This window comes from Carex rostrata, chromosome 19, assembly GCF_964058835.1.
Source record: "Carex rostrata chromosome 19, lpCarRost1.2, whole genome shotgun sequence".
NCBI classification, from domain to species: Eukaryota; Viridiplantae; Streptophyta; class Magnoliopsida; order Poales; family Cyperaceae; genus Carex; species Carex rostrata.
This window is the reverse complement of record NC_135936.1, coordinates 7,835,845-7,854,077: the sequence shown is the minus strand read 5'-3', so window position 1 is coordinate 7,854,077 and position 18,233 is coordinate 7,835,845. Positions and strand designations below refer to the sequence as shown.

The 18,233-nt window shown below is 34.0% G+C and overlaps 2 protein-coding genes across 3 annotated transcripts; one reads left to right on the top strand and one right to left on the bottom strand.

Moving 5' to 3' along the window:
- Window positions 1–3,564: 3,564 nt before the first annotated feature.
- RCF3 (RNA-binding KH domain-containing protein) lies at window positions 3,565–8,924 on the bottom strand. Its single transcript, XM_078320984.1, has 9 exons — window positions 8,536–8,924; window positions 7,461–7,892; window positions 6,667–7,095; window positions 5,950–6,198; window positions 5,108–5,341; window positions 4,728–4,813; window positions 4,501–4,609; window positions 4,279–4,405; window positions 3,565–3,853 (listed from the first exon to the last, which is right to left on the bottom strand). The coding sequence occupies exons 1-9, from the start codon at window positions 8,803–8,805 to the stop codon at window positions 3,834–3,836; spliced, it is 1,956 nt and encodes a 651-aa protein (XP_078177110.1). The 5' UTR covers window positions 8,806–8,924; the 3' UTR covers window positions 3,565–3,833.
- A 4,800-nt stretch (window positions 8,925–13,724) lies between these two features.
- On the top strand, window positions 13,725–18,040 carry LOC144571649 (DTW domain-containing protein). Of its 2 annotated transcripts, none has more exons than XR_013517547.1 (8): window positions 13,725–14,191; window positions 15,324–15,464; window positions 15,550–15,642; window positions 16,007–16,133; window positions 16,517–16,605; window positions 16,738–16,818; window positions 17,040–17,150; window positions 17,510–18,040. XR_013517547.1 is itself a non-coding variant. In XM_078320997.1 (8 exons), the coding sequence occupies exons 1-8, from the start codon at window positions 13,793–13,795 to the stop codon at window positions 17,724–17,726; spliced, it is 1,233 nt and encodes a 410-aa protein (XP_078177123.1). In that variant the 5' UTR covers window positions 13,725–13,792; the 3' UTR covers window positions 17,727–18,040. The 2 variants fall into 2 exon arrangements, 1 of the variants encoding a protein (XP_078177123.1); XM_078320997.1 differs by having other exon boundaries at window positions 17,065–17,150.
- Window positions 18,041–18,233: the final 193 nt, after the last annotated feature.

The window sequence follows — 18,233 nt, the reverse complement described above, 5'->3', positions numbered from 1 at the left end:
TAAAATTCAACAATAAATTAAGGTGCTCGCAAAAATGTGCGTATGACCACGGTTTTTCAAAAAATACATATTAGTGTGAAGTGTCGGATCCACTCACAATAAATGAGAATCAATTGACCCTCATTCATTTTCAAAATTCTCATGCTTTGACATGATATTTGCTATATAAACTATTAAATGCTATGAATATTATAATATTGATCGCCATATTTTTTATGTAAAATTTATGTGATTAACTCCCATAGAAAACTCCTGAAAATTGACCCCCAATATCTTATCAATTGTATCAATACATTGCTTTAAAGTTGAGAAATAGTATTCCCTCCTACATTTTATTATACTTAATAGTGTTTTTCCAATTACCAAACTTTGAGGAGTACATATAGTTGATGAAGTAATAAACTTGTAGGGTCACATGCAAGACTTGTCAAAAAGCATGAATAAAACAAAATTTGGTGGCTTATCAGTATTTGAGTAAGATTTTTCTCTATAGGATTCTAGTTGTAGATTTGTTTATCTTAAATTGTGAAAGAACAAGTTCCTCCACATAAAAAGGAGATAGTTAAGTGGGTAAGGTATAGATATAGACTATAGACTATAGAAAAATGTTATCACCTATCAATTTTAAAATATCTGATAAACCCAAGAAAAGAAATCACAACAAAATATCCGGAAATTTTTATTAATACCCTAAAAAAATTAGTTTTTACAAATCTACCCTTGATTTTATTTTATTTTTTTTAAATTGCCCCAACCACCCCTATAGGGGCGGTCCACTCTATTTATTTTTATTTTTATTTTTATTTTTTTAGATATCTTAATATTTTTATTTAAATAATTTTGTGGAGTTTTAGTTTTCTTGTTTATGGTGTATGTCAAAAAAATAAGACATTTGGTATATTTATGAGTGATGTTGTAACTCTTTATAACTTTGACTTGATTTGTTAGTTGAATATCACAAGTTTAAAGATAACACTAATTAAGAATTTGATATTGATTCTTAATAATTTATTTTATTCAAACATACACAAGGAAATATGGTTAGATTGCATCAATGATGTCAACTTCTTCTTTTTTTAGAGAATAATTGGAGAGCGAGATAGAGAATAATCGGATTATTTGATTATTGTCAATGTATACCATTTGCTTGAATAATCCAATGCACACAATAAATAGTAAATACATTTTAAAATAATTATATGAGTAATTCTTGAATAATCTCTTAGACTTTTGAAAAAACTAATACCGGTCGTTGTATGTCTACCGTTGATAGAAAACTTAAACTGAATTTTTGAGGCACTAAAAGGTGTTTTTTTGCAATTTTGATTATGTCGATGCCCGAGAGTTCCCCGAGCAAAATTTGGATCCGTCTCGTCCCCTCCTTTCCGAATTGTAGTCATATGCGCAAATCTGACTTTCCTAGCCAAAGTTATGGTTGTTTAAAGTTTTTTAAAAAAAAACAATGCTTCCGTGCAAAAACACCGATAACACACTGATGCTTTATGCCCGGCTTAACAATGGTAGAAGTGCATCGATGTTTTATTGCCAAAACATATATGACGCACTCGTGCTCTCTAAATGGCCGTAACTTTATTATTGCTAAAACATCAATGACGTCAAAACAAAGATGACGCACCCATAACTTTATTGTGTGTGTTTGTTTATTTTTTTAATGGATTACGTTTTCATTTATTATTCAAAAATCATTGAAATTATCTATGATTGTTCAATATATGTCATTTACACGGTAATTTTTTTTTTCAAAATTCAAAACCGTCTCCTCTTAGATTTCACAATCTTGTTGATATTTTTCATGAATTATGGTTATATTTATGATTCAAAAATTATCGAAAGCATGAATTATGGCTATTTATATGATTCAAAAATCATCGAAAGCATCTTGTTTGGAATAAAATAATATGGTTATATTTATGTAGTTGAAGGTAATTGAGGCAATCTAACTATATTTTCTTGTGTATATTTTAATAAAATAAATTATTAAGAATCAAGACCAAGTTCTTAATTAGAGTTATCTTTAGACTTGTGATATCAAACTGACAAATCAAGTCAAGTTATAAAGAGTTATAGCATCACTCATAAATATATCAAATGTTTTATTTTTTTGGCATACACCCTCAACAAGAAAACTAAAACTCCACAAAATTATTTAAATTAAAATATTAAGACCTCTAAAAAAAAAAAAAAAAAGAGTGGACCGCCCCGGGGCGGTCAGGTCTTCAAAGTGGACCGCATCTAAGGGGGGCGGTTGGGGCAAATTTTTTTTTAAAAAATCGACGGTAGATTCGTAAAAACTTATTTTTATAAGGGTATAAATAAAAAATTCCGCAAAATCTCGCAATACATGATTAGATGTGGTGGGAAGCATTTATTCTGGTATAATGTATTGCGTTTCTTGTCATAAAGAAAAAAAGCGACAATTATTCGCATTTAATGAAAATGCTGCAAAAGCAGTTTCTTAACCTGAAATTCAAATTATCGTACAATATTTTCTGTTAACCGAATTTGCAGCAATGATAAAACAACATGAAATGATCAAAACAATTATATGGCAGATTCTTTGTATTCGCTTTATTATAAAGATCTATTGCATCAAAGCTTCTGTGCACTATAGTTATAAAAAACTCTAAATTAGTGCACGTGTAACACATGAATTAGTGCACTATAGTTATATGATTGCATTCAAATTTGAGCTGACTTGTATTACGCATAGTTTTGCATACTTTTAACTGTTATAGTTATTTTGAGCCACTAATAATTAATAAATTGGAAAAACTGTTATTACTACTCGTACTGTTATGTTAGTTAAATAAATGTTTTGAACAAAATTATATTATATATTCGAATGAGGTGAAATTTTCTCTGTGCATGTTCTTGATGACATTTTTTTATTTTCGAACTTTTTTAATATTTGTCTTCATTGCAAAAAAATAAAAAAAAAGTATGTACTCATAAAATATTATCACATTTCAATTTTATTTTGGTTGTCATCAAGAGCTTGTAAAAAACATACTAATGTGGATAATTTCTAGACGTTGATTTTTCAACTTATTGATTCACATAAAAACAAAATTGAAATGCGATAATTTTTTATGAGCACATAGATCACATCAAACAGTTTTATTTTGACTTTTAAGTTTTCAATTTTTGAGTTATTAAAGTTCTAAAAAATAAAGGCATGATTGAGACACAAAAAATGAGGCATTTGAACCCTCCTCAAAAAAAAAAAAAAATTCAATTAACACTGTAACATCCAATAAGTGAGTGGTTCGAAATACTTTTGCCGATAGATGCGTGACCTAACTATAATGCATGAATTGCCGTGAATGATGTTCGGTCTTATTCGTGTACCCTTTTTCATTGATCATGTTTTGACCAGACGAAGAAATCCCATTGCTATCATACACACCATGCTGTGAATCTTTTCGTTTATGATTGCATTTCAAGTTTTAACTGAAACGGACACACACACACAGCATGCTATGTCCATTACGCTTATGTTAATATTGAGTACGACCTGCTGGATACAAAATTTTCTCTACAATGGAACAAATAAACAATTACAATTTAATATTCCTGTACATACAGATTATTACTGAGATGATTATACTGGAAAGATTTTCTTTCATTTGTCAAATTGCCAATGAAACTTGCAATGATTCGAGCATATGCTTTAAAGTTCATCTTCCCCTTCCCTAATTTATGACTAAGATTGCAACTGCTTCCCAAAGAAAGAAACAAAAAAGTAGAGCTTCTGTACTTGGAGCTACCACAAAACAGTTTCCACTCTTTAACACCAAAAGCAGATATTTAGCTCAGGGAATATCATCTTGGACTGCAGGTTTCAAAAGAAAAAGAAAAATACAGTGAAAAGGAGAAGGATCGTAAGATGGGAATAAATGTTTGCAGTAACTAAAATGTAAATTGTACAAGGAGAGGTGGGATGAGTGTTCTGTATGTGTGTGTGTGGTCCGAGAGATAAGGTTTTCTTCAAGAAGCAACTGCCAATAGATTGTGGTTGACTAAGACTCAACACTTTCCATTGTGTTATTGCTGTTGTGAAGTGTTTGTTGTGCGGTTTACTGTTTGTATGTTGATAGATGTTGATGTTATGAGCTTAGGTAGCTTGTCGATGCAATTGATGTAGTTGATGTTGTGATGTAGAATGATAGATGTAATTTTATTTTTGTTTAATGAAATTATACTGGGTAAATGCTGCCAAGGTTTTGAAGAGAGAGAAAGAGAGAGGGAGAGACGCACTGCTTAGAATGAACCCCTGAAGTAGGCTCTGGGCTTTGTCGGCCTGTTCCGGGCTTCCGGATATCTTAACAACTCCATCAGTTGTGTCAGGTGTGTCTTCAACTAGGTTGACAGTTGCTCCAGAAATCTGTTTACAGTTTGCATAACCATTTCACTTGAATTCATTCATTAAAAACGTGCATCATAGTAGTGTAAAAAATGAAATAAGTACAACATATTAACCTGACTGATTTGAGCTAGCTTGTTCTTGGATCTCATCGTAAGTATGTCAACAGCAATCTTTGGGACAACTACTTCAAGAGTGCTTCTCGTCACAATAGGTACAGCAACTCTAACAATGGCAGGTCATAACAGATCAGTTTTTGCAGATAACTATGAAGGAATACAAGAACAATGAAGGTCAATCATGTCACACAAGATCATAAATCCCTAAAACAAGGAGTTCATACCTTTTTAAGCTATTTTGTCTCCCTAACTCATCACTTCCATTACTTGCTTCTTGCTCAAAAGAACCACTTGCACTACCTCCAACATCCTAAAACAAAGAACAGCAAAGTAGATTGATGCAATCATTGGACCATACTAGTTTTGCTCAAAACAACAGTAACAGAAACTTGCTGTTACCAAAGCCCTACAACCTAGTTCCTCAGAAGATACTCCAGCCTTGTCAGATGTACCTTTTAGTACATTGGTAACATAGCTGAACGAATGGGGCAAATGTAATCCTCTCAACTCTCAAATAGGATTCAGTCTAAACATGAATATCAATATTATTAGTGGCTAATTGCTATTTTTAGCAATAATCAAATACGTAAATTCGGGAAGTTACCTTGGGATGCCATGGACCCCCAGGTAATGGTGTCCGTGGATAGGTAGCCATTGGAGCATTCTCACCTCCATGGTATACTTCACGAAGGGAAGAAGAAATCACATCACTATTTGGCCCCGGGTATGGTGCCTGTGGCATATAATTTGGCTCGTAAACATCCCTGAAGAGATAACTTTTTAAGTTTGCAGTTATTTGCACGAGCGCATTTCGGGCAGCTCTTATCTCCCCTACAATCTAGAAGAATAACTGCCATTCTTAGTATCTTAGTATACTGAACCATAATCATGTCAGAAGAATTTAGCACGTCATCAAAATACCATGGAACCACCAACAAGAGGTGTGTGCCCACCAGGTACCAGTACCAATGTATGAGTTTCCATACACGCCCATCATCAAACATAAAGAACATTGTATGCACCCCTTGCTTCCTATTCACCAACATGTTGTGATATTTTGTTTCACACATATGTTTACTAAAATTATTATATAAAAACGAGGAACGCTTCAGGTAATTCTGAAAAGAACTGGATAGGAAGGTCCAGTGCTTCAATAGGGCACATGCAAAATACTTTCCACTATAGTTCATATATTTGAGGTGTTGTACTACAGACAATTGTAAAATTATTTTCATAATTCTCCTTTCACGCCCTTAAGCAATCTGGCCTCTATCAAGTACCCCAATACATAACTGAATCTTGCAATTATGCTAAGAGAACCCCTTTCACATCAATGTACCCCACTTGAGAACTGAACACCCAAAATACTCTTGATTAATTTGTTTTTCTTTTATGTCAATAATACAGTAGTAGTGCAAATTTAGAATTTTGCTACTTTGAAAGTACCTGAATAAGCTCATCAGAGTCCAAAGCACACATAGGGAGGTCTTCTTTCGGCAAGATCTGCACATTCACACTGCTTGATTTTTTCATCTCAGATAGCAACCCGTCACGTCCCTCGAAACAACCAATCTCCTTAGAAGGAACTAGAAGCCTCGTGGTTATGACATTGTCCTTGTCAGGCCCCAGGTCTACAATATGAGTCTGGATGTGGAGCAGCGCTTCTTGTGCAGGAAAAAGCTCGTTATCTGGACCCTGAGAAAGAGAAATATGGTATAGACAAATTAAATTACAAAATCATGAGGTGAATTTTCTTATATTATTTACCTTGTTTTTCTTAGCTTAGATCATTACTGAACATTGAACAAACATACAGCTTGTGGGCCAAAGCAGGCACAGGTATACAAAAAAAGGTTTCCCTATTGAACTTTCACAAATCTTTTTATAAACCTTGTAAAAAAAACTAATATAGTAACAAAAACCCAACTAAACAAAAAGCAAATTACAAGACCAAAAGATTCGTAAATGGTACAAGAGGAAATTACCACAACAAGTGATAGGTTTTCTGTTTTTCCAAAAAAAATCAGTACAGCTACATGTTTCATTACACCAAACATTCTTACACTAAGCAAGTCAAGCTAGATCAAGTGTCAGCAAATTTACCTGCTATTTATCAGCCACAAAAGGTCTTAAAAAATATACAATGAAAGCTAGGAAAAATACCTCTTGGGAAGTAACAACAACAATCTTCTCATCACAGCCTGCAACAGTATCGCTAATCATGACATCAACTCCCACGTCAGAGCGAAGCGTGTCCAAAATCCCATGTGGGGGCCCTCCCATGACAACATCAACCTTCTCACTTGGACAAAGAATCCGAAACACAATAACCTCGTTTGAATTGACTTGTTCATTGTTGTACTCCGAAAAAGGACCACCATTGGAATCAAACTCATTCCTAGGTCTGTCCGGTCCATCAAAATATCTCTCCTCTATGGCTGGAAGATGTTGCGTGGAGGATATATAATCACTTTCTGGAGGGAACTGGCGGTCTCGCTCACGAAAGGAACTGCGATCCCGGTGCAAGCTCTCTTTTAATCGGTCAGATATGATGGCTATTGCTCGCTTTACCGGGTTCACCTCTCCAACTACCTATGGTGACAAACACAAAGTTGTCATAATTAGCCATTGACAAGGATGTGGTCAGTGTTATGTGTTATTTTGGATCATGTGAAACAAACTATAAATAAACCAAACATGAATATATAGAAGCACTTTTAATAATAAAAAATAAAAATGAGATGCTAAATTGCCTTTTTGCCTATTTTATAAGCTCACATATGTTTCTTGAGTTCATTAGTTTCCTCCGGAGAGCAAGATCCATATTAGAGTATAAGGTCAAAAACAAAATTGAGAAAAGCCAATATGACAAACCTAATACTATTTTTAACCTCACCTAAAATATTTGCATGCCAAGCAAACCAATTTTACTTTTACTTTTTCTCTTAAGGTTTTACCTGAAGAATCTCTTCAGACATTGAAACACATCCTGGCGTGTTGTGATCCCTTGGCAAAATCCTAATGTGAGTCTTGGTCTCCTTCCTCATCTGCTCTATTATATGACCTCCCCTCCCCAACAAGCATCCAACGTGTAACCTAGGAATAACCATGCGGGATGTAACCTTAGATAATCCATCCTCATCATCACCCCTCTCTCGATCTCGATCTCGATTTCTGACATCCTCGTGGTCTGGCATATCTACTATCTTACGATGCACCAGGAGAAGTGCATCCTGGGCAGGGGAGAACTGTGGGGGCCGTCCATCAGGTTCTCGCCGCACATTATCGGATGTCTCAATAACGCGCTCTGAGTCGCCTGGTGCAGGACGATGCACAGTGATCCATGCATGGGTGTGTGCTTGAATTTGTGCAATTGGCTCACCAAGGAGCTGGTTCATTGAAAATAGGAGGTGCGTTATTTGATGTCTGATCCTGACTTGACTAGACAAGCTCAAATTCATATTGTATACACTAGACACAGTATTGGTATAACACCTGAGAAATTCTAACAGCTTTGTAATTTAAAACCAAAGAGGAGAAGGCTAGGAGTGCTTCTATAAGCTTCCAAATTCAAAACCAAATGAAAGATTTAAAAGTAATCAGGTCCACATGACAAAATAAAGTGTCTATCAGGCTTTCAGACAGTATAGCATATACTGTATACACAACATTGCACATAGCATGTAAATTTGTAACAGATTTGTAAATTCCGCGTACTGTGTAGTATCCCAACCTGACAAAAGTCTAACAGACTTGTAAATTATAACACATAATCATACAGGAGGCGGCTAGTTAAGTGCTTATGCAAGCTTTCAGATGCCAAATTAATTGATTAGTCAAAAGGAAGCAGCCCAATCAAACTTCTTTCATTACTTCTAGATTATTAGTACCAAAGATCAAAGCCGGTCCAAAAATGTAATTCGACACAATACGAAACCTAAGATGTTAAGCAATTAGTAGAGGAGATTGATTTTTTTTAATTGTTTACCCAATTAGCTGTGCACAACAACAATAATGGAAAGCAATTCGGACCTCTTCGCACTTATAATCAGGGCAGAGAATGCGGTAAAATGTAGTTACTGCAGCGCCCGGAGGTGGACCGCCGTCGGTTCCGACAGCGGGAGGTACGAATGACGGCGGTGGAGGGGGAGGCTGGGGACGACGATCGTCGGAGCCTCCGCGGCGGTGGTGGTGATTGGGGCGACGGCGGTTGTCGTTGTAGCGGGGTCTAGAGCGAGGCGGAGGGGGAGGGCTGGAGTCTGGATCGTAGTTGTAACCTCGCTTGGAACGGGATCGCTCCATTATTGTTCTTATTTCACCTTTAATTTTTTTAATTATATGCGATTTCTTTAGGGTTTTAGTCTTTCTAGAGCTTCACTCTTTTGTTGGGGTTTGGTTTGTTAGAGAACGATTGAGCAAGGGCTTTCCTCAGAGAAAAAAAAAAGAACTAGCAAGCGCAGTTGCCATGGATGTGCGATTTTAGCGTGATGGCCCTATCTAATCTCAAATCGGAATACATAAGGAGAATATATCATCTCCAGTTACAACGGCGACCGAAAGGAGAAGAGAAACGGAGCTTTTAATCTGGTCCGTTCGTTTCGGATCGTACGGACCGGATTAAAAGTTCCACAAATTTTGAGTTTTTTTTAAATTCGGACAAGATCTAATCTGGTCTGTCCGATTCGAAACGAACGGACCAAATTAAAAGCTCTGCACAGCTCCGTATGAAAAAAATCCGCAGAGAATACGCTTCCAGGAGAAGAGGCGGGGATGGACTCAGGAGTTTGATTTTATTATTATTATTATTATTGTTCTTACTCATATCAGGTGCCAGTTTTTTTTTAAATACCATAATAAAAAAATAAACCAAAACATCTCATTTTGAAGAGTCCGAGTTTTACTCAAGCCGCACTGTCAATCCATGGTCTTATTTAATGTGGATTGCACAGCCAGTCTATGGCCCAACAAAAAAAAATTTATTAACAGTGATAAAAAATAAAAAAAAAGTTTTGCTCAAACTTTGAGATATCTCAGTCTCAGACGAATTATTTGATTTAAAAAGACTTAAATTTTTAGGCTCAATTTGAAATCTCATGCACACGGGTTTCCAAGTAAGAGAAAAAAAAAATTCAATATTCAATATATCATTGACCGACATATTTATTTTTATCCCATTAAAAAATTATTTTAATAATAATAACCAAAGTTTAGCAAAAGTTTTAAAAATACTCCACCCGTGGAAATTTTTCACATGCTGGAATTTTAATTTTTTTTTTTAAAACAGAAATTTGTTTCTATTTTTTATTTTTTGTATTGAAATATTAGAAATGTTGGATATATTTCTTTGAAAATAGATGAAATACAATATAATTTGATTTATTAGAAAAACTGTAACAAATAACCCGGATCAATATTTTTCAGGTCGGATTTTTCGCGGCTGTAAGAAAAATTAATATATTTCTGTATGTGTTATTGGAAAAAAAAAAAATGCTTAGATTCTGAGTTATTGATCCCGGTTCAAAAGTCACTTCTATGTAATCTAGAAAATATTGTGATCCTTTTAGGACATTTAATTTATGGAAAGTTGTATCTATTTTTGAAAAAAAACAAAAACTTTAAGTTATTTAATAATTATTATTCAAAAAGAATTCTCAAAATAGATACAACTTTTTATAAATTAAATGTCCTAGAAGGATCACAGTATTTTCTAGATTACATAGAAGTGACTTTTGAACCGGGATCAATAACTCAGAATCTAAGCATTTTTATTTTTTTCCAATAACACATACAGAAATATATTAATTTTTCTTACAGCTGCGAAAAATCCGACCTGAAAAATATTGATCCGAGTTATTTGTTACAGTCTTTCTAATAAATCAAATTATATTGTATTCCATCTATTTTCAAAGAAATATATCCAACATTTATAATATTTCAATACAAAAAATAAAAAATAAAACAAATTTCTGTTTAAAAAAAAAAAATTTTAATTCCAGGAAAATTTTCACAGGTGAGGTATTTTTAAAATTTTTGTTAAACTTTGGTTATTATTATTAAAATAATTTTTTAATGAAGTAAAAATAAAAATGTCGGTATCATTGAGGTAGAGGCACGAATTTCAAAAATAAAATATTTAATATACATTTTCAGAACATGCGAATTTGGTTCTTCTCATAGGCACGAATTTCAAAAAAATAAAGTTGGACCGCAGATCAAATGGGGGTGACTGTGCAGTCTGGGTATTCATGGAATTCTCTAAAATGGAAGTGTTTTAGTTTATTTATTTTTTTAATTATGGTAGTAATAAAAATTTCGGTCTCAGGTGCGTTTAAGTCGATCTATATTGATTATTTTAATTTAAGATTAGTCTAAATTAATTAATTAGGTCTAAAATTAAGTTCTGGTATATAGTATTTTTGTTTGTTCGAAATTTGTGGCTTAAAATCTAATTTGTATATTTAATTTTGGAAAGAACATCCATATCTAAGGAATTTTTTTTAGAAACCATAAATAAAAAATAGATTTTAATCAAGTTGGTTTTTAAAAAAATATAAAAATAGAGATGTCATTTCGGTCCAAAGTATCTTTTTTGGGGCCGAATTGTCATTATGGACCGAGCTATTTTCACAGATTTCAAAAAAAAGGGTTGTAAAACTTGTGAAAATATCTCAGACTAAATTGTCATTTCAGTCCCGAACAAAAAAAAAATGTTTGGACCGAAATGATATCTCAGTTCTTATGGTTTTGAAAAAAAAAAGTAATTATGTTAGTTTTATAAAAAAAAAAAATTTTAATTATGATTTATGAAAAGAATTCACACCTCAGAAGACCGTAAATATTTAATTTTGAAAGGAACATTCTACTAAGAAAACCTACAGTCGTAATTTTTGGGCCACGGACATCTCCATTGTATAAATAATTGAGAGCTTTGTGTAGCATCATATGGAGGATTTCTATTTAAATCGAAACGCTTCATATGTGTATCGGTATCCAATATGTATTCGTATTATATGTATCTGATACGGATACGGAACCCTAGAGTTTCCGAGTAACTTAATTTTTTTACTATTTTTTTAGAATATTTAAAAATAAGTGTTTTTTTAGAAAATTTTGGACCATCAAAACAGCTATTTTGAAATATTATAAAAAATAGTAAAATATTTTTCAAAAAACATATAATTTGGTCTCCAATCACAATTTAATATGGATATCAACTTGAACGGTTCAGATCGACGTTTTAAACTTTGAAACTAGAGATATGAGCGTAAATTAAAACACTCACTTTAATTTGCAAAGCATGATAGCCTTACTCATAAAAAATAATATATATAACAGGTGTATCGTATCCTAAATTTTAAAATTTTGTTGTATCGTTGTATCCGTATCGTATCCAATACGATACATGTACCGGTATGGCAACAAATGCACGATATCATTTCGGTATAAGAAAAATGTTGAAGAATTTTTCAATTTTTTGGCAACAAATGCACGATCAGATTCAGATCAGAACTCAAAGCTGTCTCAGGCCAAATCGTATCCTCTGCATTAACTCGAAAAAGAATCTTTTGAGCTAATGCATCTAGACCGTCTGATCCAAATCGTATCCAATACGATACATGTATCCGTATCTGTATCTGTATCCATGCAATATAGTGCAAAACAAATTGAAAAGGTTAAAAAGTTGGATCCTAAAGTTTGACTCATAAGCAGGGGCGGATTCTGTTAAATTCAGGATAGGGCATTTATTGAAAAGGTTTAAAAACTTGGATCCTAAAGTTCAATTCATGAGCAGAGACAGATTCAGTTAAAGTCCTGTAAATTCAAAATTAGTTTACAAAAACTGAATTTTAGACCTTTGATCTACTCAGAAATAAAATTGTTCTACTCTAACCCTGTTATAAGCCCAACAATCTAATACATTTAGATAACCCAACACAAATTAAATAGAGCCCAAAGTTAAAATCTCTGATTCAGGGACAAAAAAAAAAAAAATCCGAAACCTCTTTTCTCTACCAAGGGGTTGACGAGTCTGTGATACTGGAGATATTTAGCAAGAGAAGCATTCCTCAATTAAGGCTTGCTTTCACCAGCTACAAGCACATCTATGGCCAGGGGAGTACATCAAGGTATAATTCATTTGGATGTTCCTTAATCAAATGCTAAGATTTGTAAAAAAAAAAAACTTATAATTAGTAGGATATGTTGTATTATTTTATACTGGTGTTTTTTTTTTTTTTTGATAGCATGGCAGAAGCTGCCATGTGTATTTATACTGTTGCTGTTAAAAATTAATACATGTTCATTGAGAACTAGCAAGTAATTTTGTTTGGTTTTTTAAGTGTAAATTGGGCTTTAAAGAAACATCTCATTATCCAAAGTTGAGCAGTATAGCTTGCAAAATCAGCTATAAGAGCAAACTGATTATCCATATTTATTACATGATTTAGTACATAATTATTTAATGGATTTGAATCCGATTATCTATTTAAACCCGATTCGAGTCTAGAACTGCAAAAAAAAAATTCCGCATTCGGAGTGATTTTGATTTAAAAGAGCTAGCGGTTCAGACACTCTCACTCTCTCACTCTCTCACTCTCACAGACAGACAAGCAAAGAACAGAGAAAAAAGAGGGAAAAAAAATTCCGAATTTTCCGAATTATTCGTGAATTTTTCTCCGAACCTTTTTTTTCTCCTTTGTGGGTTTGATATCTCCGATCTGAACAATTTTTAAATTATATATGAATTATTACCGAATCACGAATTTTTAACCCCGTCAAAAGTCGTTATTCTTAGTTTCTTACTATAAACAAAATAAAACTATAAAAACGAACACTCTATTTACAATCATTTCTACCGGATCAACTTCCATATTTCTTTCAAACAACACTATTTTATTTACGCTATTCTCACGCAACATAAAACTTGTCACCATGTTGAAGAATTTTTCAATTTTTTGGATTAACTCAAAGCTGTCTCAGGCCAATTCGTATCCTCTGCATTAACTCAAAAAAGAATCTTTTGAGCTAATGCATCTGGACCGTCTGATCAGCTTTAGGATTCGTGCGAATAAAATCTGCACTAATATTAAAGACCCCTATGTTTTAGGCGGAGGTCGGATGGACTCTGTTCACAATCGGACGGCCAAGATGTATTAGCTCAAAAGATGCTCTTTTGAGTTAATGCAGACGATGCTGACTCGTCTCAGGCAATGGCCCTTTGACAACTGAAACTGAAGTACAGAATCCGAATCAAATAATGTAGCTTTCCTTTGCCGCACTTCGGCGCACTATGGTCGGTGGACCGTATCCATTCGCAACTACAAAAATGCTGTCGAGCCCCGCTCGAGCAATTGCTCCGCGAATCCGTGCACCGCCACCAGTAAACCTCCCCAAAACCCGCACAAACCACGCTTTAGCCCTCTTCAGCTCCGGCTCTCTAGCTCACCCCTCCCCTTCCATGGCGGCCTCGTCGTCTGTAGAGGAGGAGGAGAGAGAGGAAGAGGTTGCCACGGGTCAAGGAGGGATTGGAGCACTAAAAGGGGGAATGGTGAGTTTAAGCGAGTGGCAAGCATGGGGAACAGATTCTCCTTTACCAGCTATGGTCGTGGAGGCTATAAAGGAGATGAAGGATTTAGAGGAAGACTTCGGTGCCAAGATGAAATTTGGCGGCGTGGGAAGCAAAATGAAGGTTATTCGTGAAAATTGCCTATTTTCTTTTATGCGGGGTTTACTGTTGTAGGAATGTTAAAAGATTACATCAAAAATTAATGATGCCTTTTCACATACTAAGTAGCACCTACTTTCTGGTATTTGCAGCCAGCAGCTAGCTTTCTTCTTATAGTCTTATCATCAAGTTTAACCCAGCTAAAAATTGATTAACATTAATCTAAGTTTGAGTGCTTTGAAAAATAATGAATGTTTCTTGGGGTCAAATTTGTCAATACCTAGCAAATGTACCTTCACCCTAACATTAATCTAAGTTTGAGTGCTTATTTGTAGTACATATTATCAAATATGCAGCATTGCTTGGTGCTGGACACTAGTAAGCTTATAGCTCAGTATCACTTGTGAATACCTCAAAAAATTCTAGGTATTAGCTGCATGTACAGAAACAGCCGAAGTGTGTTAATAGTTTGTCTTTCCAACTGTGGGATATCATGGAAATTTCATTACATTGGAATTTATATCCTATGATGTGTTCGGCCGTTAATTCTTGGATTGGGTTCAACTCAGGGAATGGTGAAAATAGCAGAGAAACCATGGGAAAAATAACTTAAATCTGACCTTATTCTTTTTATTCCACAGTTCATGACTATAGCATTGGTAAATAAATGTACTGGTCATTATTTTTTTAATGTTTACTAAAACTATGATCTCTTAAATATTTCTAATAAATTTCATCATCTACTATTTTTGGCGCATTTTTTTTGTTTTATGAAAGGTCTTTGGTATAATTATATTGATATTATCTATTTTTACTTTTTAGTTTTTTAATTAATATGTTAATTATCTTTAATAGCAATTTAACATTTATACCTCTTATTTAGTTTTGTGACATATCCAAATTTTCCCATTAAACTCTTTTTTTTCAACATAAAAAATTTAAAAGAAAGTATTATAAAGTACCTTCCCATCTATTCCTATGGCATTTCTTGACCAAGGTTTCCAGAAATTGCATTGGAGGAACCTGTGCCTATGGGATCCCATCCAGTCGAATTTACTGACTATCGAAAAGAGTTTTTATTTTTGAATAAGATAATTGCAACAAGAACCGTTTGTCCTCTTTGAACAATTACAACTCTCTGTTTATATTATTGTAGGGTACTTTGAGGGTTATAGATGATAAGAAAAAGAGAGCGGTGTATAAAACGTTAGACGACCCTGAACAGAAGTTGCAATTTTTTACTGCACGGCAAGTGGCATGCCGTTTACTAGGAAGCAGGGGGTATCTTTGTCAGAAGGTATGCTATTATATAGAGGGTAAGCAAGTCACTGCTAGTATATGTTTTTCTTCCTTAAACTAAGTTTTGGTGAAATCAATTGTAGTGTTGGCTTCCCAAAGAAGATTGCATGTGCCCAAGGATGGCATCTTGTGATTTGTGGAGGGGAATAAGGTTTTGGCTCTATATGCATCCAAAGGTCATTTTATTACTTAATTTGAGAACATGTTCATCTCTTGAGAAAGGTGTTTGTCCACAATTCATTCAATTATCCCCCCAAAAGTTGCCACTTTTTTAATAAAGCACTCAGTTGGAGTAAAGCTACACGTTGCCGCACTTATTTTTCTAATCAGGCTCCTTATGTTACTCATTGCTATATGAATTATCAGAAAACAATCTTAATTTAGAGTATTAGGCTATAATTGAAGGATTTCTATAACAAATCTGAGGTTGAGGCATTAAGCTGAACATTTCAAAATGCTAAGGTGTAAACAAGTACATTTTGGTGTTTTTTTTTTGTTAAATCCGAGTAGATCACTATCTAACATAGTTTTTTATTGCAGGATTTTCTGCGCCAGAATAACACAGGTAAGTTGCTCTGGCAGTTATTTGGCATCCAAGCTGCTACCATGTGTGTTTATGGCATTCCGGAGCAGGAAGAAATCATGTGGGATGCATTCAAGAGTGGAGGTTTTATATTTTCATTTGCATGAAATTTTATCTTTGATTATTTGCACTTTCTAAGTGAAGTCTTGGTGCTGTCGAGTGGTTCTATTTTGGAATTTCTTAAAGGCTAAAGTCATTACATTTTAGTTTCCTATGTTTCATAAGTGAGAGAAAATGAAAGAAAGAAACTGATTGCAATTAAAGCAGTGTCTGCTGTACTACTGAATCTCTCAATGGCATAGAAAACATTGTAAGGAAAGATACTTCAGTTGCTAGTATAGCAGCATTTTGGGATAACTACCAAATTTTCTTATTGCCATGACTTTGATTCCTATCAAGATTTTTTAATTGAATCATATCCAGCATGTATTACTTCCTATTTTGTGGTGACACCAGTTTCATTTCAGGCAAAGACAAAATATGGTTTCTCTATCCAAATGTAAATTCTTCTCCCAAATCACTTCAGGATATCGAATTGGACAGACCCTTTGCACAGGTAAAGACTCCTCCGGAGTTAGTTGCACACAGACATATATTTGAATCTAAAAAATAGTTGCCAATTTGCTTTACAAAGACAGATTGCTCTTTTTGTGAATTATATTGAATTGACATTTTTTTCTAAACACAGGAAAATAAAGACAAGCCTCTAAACTTCATTTTACTTGATGGTACTTGGAGTAATTCTTCTGCAATGTACAAAAGGCTGAAGGTGTGCTCACACTCTTTACTCATTAGTTTCTTTCTCTTTGTTGCTAGTTTTCCAATCTTGAGAAAATGATTTTGCCAAACTCGTTAGTTGGTGCACCACCATATTTAAAAAAAATATTTACTACATTTTTTTTTGGGTATGATTAGAATAATCAATTTTTTTCGGAGATTGTATTTTTCTTCTTCTTCAATTAATATGCTGTTAACACTTACTCATCATAGTCATGATATTACACATGGCATTCAGGAGAGATGGGGAACCATATGGGGAGAGGAGGATCTGCCTTGCATTTCTCTATCCTCGCTTGGTGCCTCTGTCATGCACAAACTACGGTACAACCCCTTGGCCTCAACTGTATCGTTTTTGTTTGACAATCAAAAAAGACTATCTTTTAAGATATTTTGAAAGAGAGTTCTATTTAATCTTTCATATCTTTTTTATTTTGAAAAACTCTTTCAGAAAAAAATAAAGTCTTGAAATTTTTTTTTTAACTGGGGAGTTGGATACACCAATCCATGTATCAAATAGAAGAAAAAGGAATGAAGACAAGATATCATGTATTTTCACGTTTGCTTATTCAAGTGAATAAAGGATACCAAAAATATGCACAAAAAAAATATATATTTGTAAACATTGTGCATTTCATTTACCAACCACATGTTTGTCTATTTTGCTTGATTTTCCTTTACAGACCACAACCAGGATGGGACCGTACCTGCACTGCAGCTGCAGCTGCAGGGCTTCTCTCTGAGTTGGGCCTCCGTGAAGAATTTGGAGGGCTAGGATTTGATAAACAAGCAAACACAATTGAAAACTCCTTGGATATTTTGCTGGATGCGCTGACAAAGAGACGACTTCGCATGGGTCGGTCTATAACACGAAAACAGCGACACAACAATTGCATATAATATATGAGTTCATTTAAATGTCATCAATTTTGTTGTGAAAGAAGGAAAAAAGTCATATTGGCTCTAGCAGTAACTGCAATAACTATCCAGATTTGCCTTTTGAAACCAAAATTATTTGCCAAGTTACACTGAATTAGCAAACTAATGAAAATGTTACGGATTGTAGGCTAGCTGCAATTGTTACACGTTGACATTTTTTGTTACATTTTATTTATTTATTGTATTGTGTGCTTTTACTGACAGTTTGGTACAACCATTTCAAAGAAAGTCTTTCTTATATTTTTGCTTTTGGTGCAATGTCTTATTTACTATCTAGCAAGTTTGTAATAAGTATCTTCGAGGTGTTCTGCAAACAAAATATTCATTAGTGCGAAAGATCAATTTAGCTGTTATAGTGGATGGATGAAGCTGTTTTAAGTTGTATGCTCTAAGATATGTTTTTAAAATTCTGGAATCTCCAAGGAGATAATTTTTGTGCACGAATCTCGAAGCATATGAACGGTTGTG

Coding starts and splice junctions, on each gene's coding strand:
- RCF3 (XM_078320984.1), bottom strand. CDS start 8,805: ATGGAGCGATCCCGTTCCAAGCGAGGTTACAACTACGATCCAGACTCC. Junction 4,814..5,107: donor GGGGTCCATGGCATCCCAAG/GTAACTTCCCGA, acceptor TCTTTGTTTTAG/GATGTTGGAGGTAGTGCAAG. Junction 4,610..4,727: donor AGACAAAATAGCTTAAAAAG/GTATGAACTCCT, acceptor TGCCATTGTTAG/AGTTGCTGTACCTATTGTGA.
- LOC144571649 (XM_078320997.1), top strand. CDS start 13,793: ATGGTCGGTGGACCGTATCCATTCGCAACTACAAAAATGCTGTCGAGC. Junction 14,192..15,323: donor GCGTGGGAAGCAAAATGAAG/GTTATTCGTGAA, acceptor ATATTATTGTAG/GGTACTTTGAGGGTTATAGA. Junction 17,151..17,509: donor TCTGTCATGCACAAACTACG/GTACAACCCCTT, acceptor TTTCCTTTACAG/ACCACAACCAGGATGGGACC.